We start from the raw sequence: 6,725 nt of genomic DNA, 5'->3' as shown, positions 1-6,725 counted from the left end.
ACCTGCCAAAAATTAGTCTTTGTAATAGTACTTGGAAAAATATAATCTCACCTACTACCTAAAAATCCGCAGAGGCAACATTTACTGGTGAAGGAAATAAGATCTAGAGAGATTGCATAACTTCACTGAAGTCTTAGCAACTAGGAAATCTAGTTGTGGCTTTGCCTGGTTCCATCTTTAATATGTCATTGTTTTCATCTTCATGACGGCTCTCTGTCTCCTAGCTCCTTTGCACAGAAGTCATCCTTCAAGTGAAATAGAGTTGGGCATTGTCACGTGTTCTGTTGATCACTTAGCATCTCTCTTTTGATTTTTTTCTCTGTACATTAAATCATATTGAAAATAAACATAGGTCAGAATCATCCTAGATATGTATGTGTGTGATGCCAGGAGCAGAGGATTTTAAGAGTTCTTGTGCCCTCTTGTGGAGGAAAAGAGACATTGGTGGAAAATTCCTTGTTATGAATATGGCCTAGAGAGGACCGAGGGTTAAAAGAATCTCAGTTGTCAAGGTAACCAGTGTATCTCTTTCCAACCACTCACATCAGTCTTTTTCTCTTCTTCATTTCCATTCAAGTCGCTATTTCTTTTTAAACCTTTTCTATCAAGCATGGTCCTCCTCTTTATCCTCAGCCTCCTGTATTTCTTATGCCACCATCTGTCGGTCTCATCCCTGTTTCGGTACAAAAGAAGAGATGAGAGACAGAGAACTGGGAAGTTTAAATGACAACAAGACCATTCTGGACCTGGTGGCACAGCTTTCGAGGCTGTGGCAGGAGGGTTGCTTCAAATTTGAGGCAAGCTTTGACTACACAGTAGAATTTGTCTCAAAACAAAACAACAAAAACAGCAGTCATAATTCCTGAATGAACATTTTCTGTAAAACATTTACATTTGGCTTAAGTCGGCATGCTGAGAACCTCCCTGTATTAATTTCTATCCTGCATACCTGTCTGATGACATCTTGCTCCTCCCTGATTAATGTCTCAAGTCCAAGCATCTGTAAATGTTCTAGCCTCAGCAGAAAGATGGAGAGACTCTCAGAGGTGAAATTAACTAATTGAGCTACATGAGTTGGCATTCCCCTACCCACTCACCAGTCTACTTGGCATCACGTACAGCTACAGGTAGATCCCACTTCTCTTGGCCACATATGTCCATGAGTATAGCCAGTGCAGCTCAATTGGGATTTTGGACAAGTGTAAGGTATTAGAGGAGAGTAGCATGCTTTGAGGACTGACATATGATATCCTACTACCAGATACCCATAAACCGGAAACTTTACTATGTGTAGGCAACTCACAGGTTCTACACATGGGAGTCATGGAATAGGGAATTTAATAAATTTCTTTGAAGAGCTCTGACTTGAATCACGTTGTTTTCTAGACTTCAACTTGGCTGACAGCCAGAAACTCAGTCACAACCCCCCTCCACCCATCCCTAGCGAGGGCTCCTAGTGAGGGTGGTAGGACTAAGGAAAGGGTGTGGTTTTTGCACAGATGCCTGCCCCACCCCTCTCAGTGTGAGACTCCAAGCACAGAAGTAGAAGCCAGAGTGACTGAGGAGCAGCTTCTTAGAGCTCAGGGTGAACTGGCCATCCTTGGGCCTGGAGGCTGAGAGGTTCCGAGACACCACCGACTGTACCTCACCAACATTAATAGAGTAGAAGAGCTGCTGGAGGGTCCCTCCTGTGGCCTGCCAGTACCAGTAGAGGTTGGGGTTTGATTTCCCTGTTATGGTACACTCCAGAGAGAGTGAACTGCCCACAGGCTGCACCCTGACAGCTGGCCATTGGTGGATTCTCTGAGTACTGACACCTGTAAAAAAGAGAAAGAGTTCTTTAGAGAAGAAGCCCCCTAGTTAGTGAAAGTGCTACACCTTTATTTTCTTGTGGCTCTGGCACACGGCATCAATCCCAGGGAGCAATGCTCTGGAAGAGCTAGGGATGAAAAATGTTCCAGGGCAACGGTAGACAAGGAGTTCCAAGTCCATTCTAAATGATATGAAACTGAGAGCCGATCCTGCAAATGGGGTGAAAGACCAATGCATATCTTGGTAATTGGGGGTGGGGGATGCGGTCAAGAGAGGCAAGCTAGCAGTAAAGACTCCAGGTTAAAGGTATTGGGATGGGAGCAAAGATTTGAAGGGAGGCTTTCCAGGGGGGAGAGCACCCACCCAAAAGAGTGCCCAGGAGAAAGGCAAGGAGAGAGTAGAGCATAGTTCAAGATGGTCTCTGCCTAGGCTTGTCTGCTCCGCGCTTCCTCTTCTAGGCCAGAGATGCTCAGTCCCCTCCCACCTCAGGACAGGCTGCCAGAGTGGAGGTTGAAATCCCCTTGAGCTGGGGAGGAAATGAGGCTGGGCTTTCTGAAGCAGGTGGTGAATCATCCCCACCCTCCCTGGGAACCAGCTGTGCTCGGCACTTGTTAGCATTATTGCAATCCTGCCGATGTTCTGGTATGTAAATATAGTTAATGATTCATTATTTACCTGCAAACAAACTCTCCCTCTCGGTCCTCCTGGAGACATCCGGGGTGTCTTTGACTATCAGAGTACCTAGTGCTGCTAGGATAATGAAGCGAATTTTGGTCAGTGTCAGAACATATCACCTGGATGGCTCGAAAGGAGGGACATGAAAGCAGACAGCAGCTCAAGAGATTTAGGTCTCTAGAATTTTCAAAGGAGAAAAGTGTAGTTCTGAGTAAAGGATGCTGCTATGACAGCCAACAGGGGGAGTGACCACATCCTCTTCATCCCCGGAAGATAGGACTAGAGACCTGGACTGGCAGAATTAACTACTGAAGGGATCAAAGCTGGGCTCTGTGTTCCATGTGCCTCCAAAGGCCCATCTAGATCTATTTTTTCCCCTTTAGTTATAACATGAGGCGGAGAACTCATCTCATAAGGCCTTGGAATTCAATGGGTCTAGGTCAGTACTAGAATTCTTCCCTTTGGCTGTGTAGGAAGCCTGTGCTAATTCTGATCCTTACTTGTCTTGCGTTTTTAGATGTGACAAATAATACCCAATGAGAAGGACTACCAATAAATGACAAGTGGCTCAAAGATGTGTTGTGCCTGGTACAGAGCGAGCACTCTTACAAATATTGCCTTTAAAGTCAAGCAAGTAGTCAAGACTGGAAGATACACAAGGGGAAGATTTGGCAGGTAGGAGCTGAAGATGACAGAGATGCAAGAAGTATAATGACACTGAGCAGAGAGGAAATGTCTAAAAGGCAGTTGGTGGAGCTTCATTCCACTGGGATGAGACATAACACCCCAAGATTCTTGGAGGACAGCCAACTGGCCCCTTAAAACCTCACTTATGCTGTTCTTTGTTCTCTGAAGCATTCATTTATAAAACAATTATTCAATCTTAGATGTGGGCGAGTGGTTTAAAGTGAGGGCCTGGAAAAGGAAACAGTAGACACGGCCAACCAGGGAGGTGGAGCCTGAAGCAAATGAGGTGTTGGAAGTGCTTCACCGCTTCGTCGGGGGCTGGTGACCTAATGCATTTGTTGTTGATGCTGTTGCTGTAAAAGCACAGCTTAATTAATATTGGAGCTCTTCCTTCTGATGGCTTCAGTTGCAGCACTTTCCATTTGTTTACATCTGAGTGCACCGTGTTTGTGAAGGGCATGCTTCGTGTGGTTGTTATTTTTCATCTTTTCTAAGTCTAATTAACCCTCTTACAACATTTATTTTACCAAGAAAGCAAGTGATACACATAATGTGCATGCAATAAACACTCAGAAATATGATGAAAAAAATAGCTATAGGGAACGCAGGAAGCCAATGCTGCTGGAAAATTGCTCAGTCTCAGTTTCTATAAATCTCTTGATAGAATACATCAAGCCAGGATTTGGGGGACTGGACCCAAGGTAGCAAACACACATACATTCTTCAGCTGCCTTTGTCCATTTATCCACTCTTCTTTGCTCCTGGATTGATTTTTTTCAAGGGGGAGCAGCAGGGTGGTGGGAGGGCCCCTGCGTGAGAAGTAAGCACAGAGAAGAGAGGAGGTAGGTAGTGTCAGCACAGAAAAGTGAATTCCTTACTCCTGCTTTCAGTGGGACTGCATCGTATTTTCATTAGGCTGGCAGATGTAGCTGCCATCCCAGCCCATGAGACCTGACGTAATCCATTGGTCATACTGTCTCAGTCTCACTGCCAAGTGCAGAAACAACAGTCTTCCTCCTCCAGTGTGAAATAGCAGATTGGGGGTGAGGAGGCATATCAGTCAGATCAGAATAACCAGCTGGCTCCTAAATCCTCATCATTATCACAATTCTAGCTTGAAGTTCCTTCCATATGGCTGATGCCTTAGAGGAAAAAAAAAAAAAAAGCTCTTTTCCTTCTCCATCACCATCTGCAACACTGCTTATTCATTCAGTCATTCAAGGCATTCATCTGTTGGTGGGGATGTGAACTCTGGGCTCGGTGGCTGCAGGTCTTTGGAAGGGAAGGATCTGGCCGCATCTAGCCCTGATGAGGTGTTCACTAGACCAGGTAATCAGAGGCTGGCTTGACCTGCGGCTGCCTCTTTCCTTAACCTGCTAAGGCATTTGTAGGTGGGGGCCCATTTCTCTGGTAAACCTCCTATCAAATCCTTTTGTTACCTTCTTGGGCTCCCCCCCCACCCCCCGCCACACAGACTATCCTAGACTTGATTCTTAATGAATCACATGAAAAGAATGACTATATTAGTCACCACTTCTTTATCATTTATAAACTTTTATGTCTTATATATAATAAACTTGGAAGACACTTGTGAAGGCTCTTTGTTCCTCTATAAGAGTTAAAAATGACTACAGCTTATGGAAAGGGGCAGAGAGCCAGTCAAAGTCACGTGTCTGAGTTTCCTGTTGTGGCTTGCATGTGTCCTCCAAGGCATATGTATTGAAAACTTAATCACTATTCCAACAGCGATAATAACCTTCAAGTGTGATTAGACCATGAAGGCTTGGCTCTTAAGAATGAATTAATCCTGTTATAGTGGGAGTGAGTTCCTTAAAATGATAAGCTTGGCATGTTCTCTCTCTCTCTCTCTCTCTCTCTCTCTCTCTCTCTCTCTCTCTCTCTCTCTCTCTCTCTCTCTCACACACACACACACACACACACACACACACTTTCCCTGCCTCCCTCCCTTCCCCTCTCTTTCCCCTTCTTCTTCTTTTCCCTCTATCTTTTCTCATTTCCTCTGTCTCTCCTCTCCCTATTTCTCTCCTCCTCCCTCTCTCCTTCCCAATTTCTTATTGTTCTTCTTTTTATTCCCTTTTCTTCCTACTTTTCTCCTTGCACTTCTATCATGAAATAGCATAACAAGAAGTCTTTTTCTAGATATCAGGCCCTTGCTCTTGGACATTGCAGCCTCTGGAATAATAAACAAATAAATTTCTGCTCACATAAAGTACCAGTTTGGTGCTGGTCCATTACAGTACCACAAAATAGACTACAATAGTGTCCTTCTCTTTGCTTATATGAGTCCTAATCAGATAAAGGGTTGAGAGAGAGAGAGATGGAGAGAGCAAAACTAGAAACTCAATCCTGACAGCAGAAGAGAATTGTGATTATTATCTGTGTAGGGAAACAAGATCCTATGTCCCTGACATGTCACACTGGCTAGAACCTGGAAAGCAGACATGCATGTGGTGAGTGAAATTATGGCCTCCCAATGATGTCCACACCCTAAACCTCAATAACCTACACAATGCTTGTTTACCTCTTTGTCAAAGGAGAAATTAAGATTTCTTATTGGAAAATCTTAAATTAGGGAGTGTATCCAGAATTTTCTAGTGTGTTCAATGTACTCACAATAGTCCTTGAACATGGTTAAGGAACGCAGAAGAAAATGAAATGCAGCCAAGGACAAGGGGTAAAGGGTTGTTAGACTACTGGTTTTGAAAACAGGAAACGGGGTATGAGTCAAGGATGACAGGCAGCTTCTAGAAGCTTTAGAAGGCTTCAAAGTGGCCATCAGGATGGTTTCTAGGCCTTGGCTAGCAGGTGGTACAGACAGTGATTCCTGACAGAAATGAACAGAGACCTTGATGGCCCTAGCCCAAAGCTATGAAGTGTTTTCTTAGGCAGCAGTACATAAAGAGAAATCCAAACCAAACACAGTATGAGGTAGGCTAGGAAGACAGGGAAAAGTAGGAAGACATGAGCCCCTCGCTAGGGAACCGGCTGAGAAGCAAGAGTTCCAGCACCAGCAGTATCTGCTGTGAAGGTGGCTCACATAAAGCACTCATTTCATACATAAATGTTATGCTAAAATATCAGTGACCCAGGCTGACAGCATGAATGTATGTGACTTGGGTAGGGCCTTTTTCCTGTCTCACAGTTTCTGGGAGTCTCAAACAAGACTGAACATTAACTTTGTGCATCCCTGTGGCCTAAGCATTTAGCCCATCAATTGCAGCCTTGTCGGTACAGGCCTGGAACCATTCAGTAATCATTTAGTTTCCCTAGAAATAGGTCTCTAACAGCCTCAAAATCTAACAAAATATTACTTATGGCCAACATGAAGACAACATTGTAAGACTCTCTAAGAAACTCGCACCCGGCTCTGGAACGTGTCTTACTTCTCCGGAGCCTCTTTTCAAATTCTCAATATTCATGTTTATAATCTACTTAAAAATTCTTATAAACTCTATCTCTGTTCTATACTGGCTCATCCTGAAAGTCTTTTCACTGAAGCTAAGAATCCTAGTTACGCCTGAGTAGAGTTG

At 44.1% G+C, this 6,725-nt stretch overlaps 1 gene segment (V, D, J or C); it reads right to left on the bottom strand.

The window, feature by feature from the left end:
• Positions 1 to 947: 947 nt before the first annotated feature.
• Positions 948 to 4,718, bottom strand: LOC102907723 (T cell receptor beta variable 30-like). The segment is given in 3 exon segments: positions 948 to 1,817; positions 2,488 to 2,562; positions 4,053 to 4,718. Coding segments are annotated over 3 exon segments (546 nt in total).
• Positions 4,719 to 6,725: the final 2,007 nt, after the last annotated feature.

This window comes from Peromyscus maniculatus, chromosome 3 (genome assembly GCF_049852395.1).
Source record: "Peromyscus maniculatus bairdii isolate BWxNUB_F1_BW_parent chromosome 3, HU_Pman_BW_mat_3.1, whole genome shotgun sequence".
In the NCBI taxonomy this organism is placed as follows: Eukaryota; Metazoa; Chordata; class Mammalia; order Rodentia; family Cricetidae; genus Peromyscus; species Peromyscus maniculatus.
This window is presented reverse-complemented; position numbering and strand designations above follow the sequence as displayed.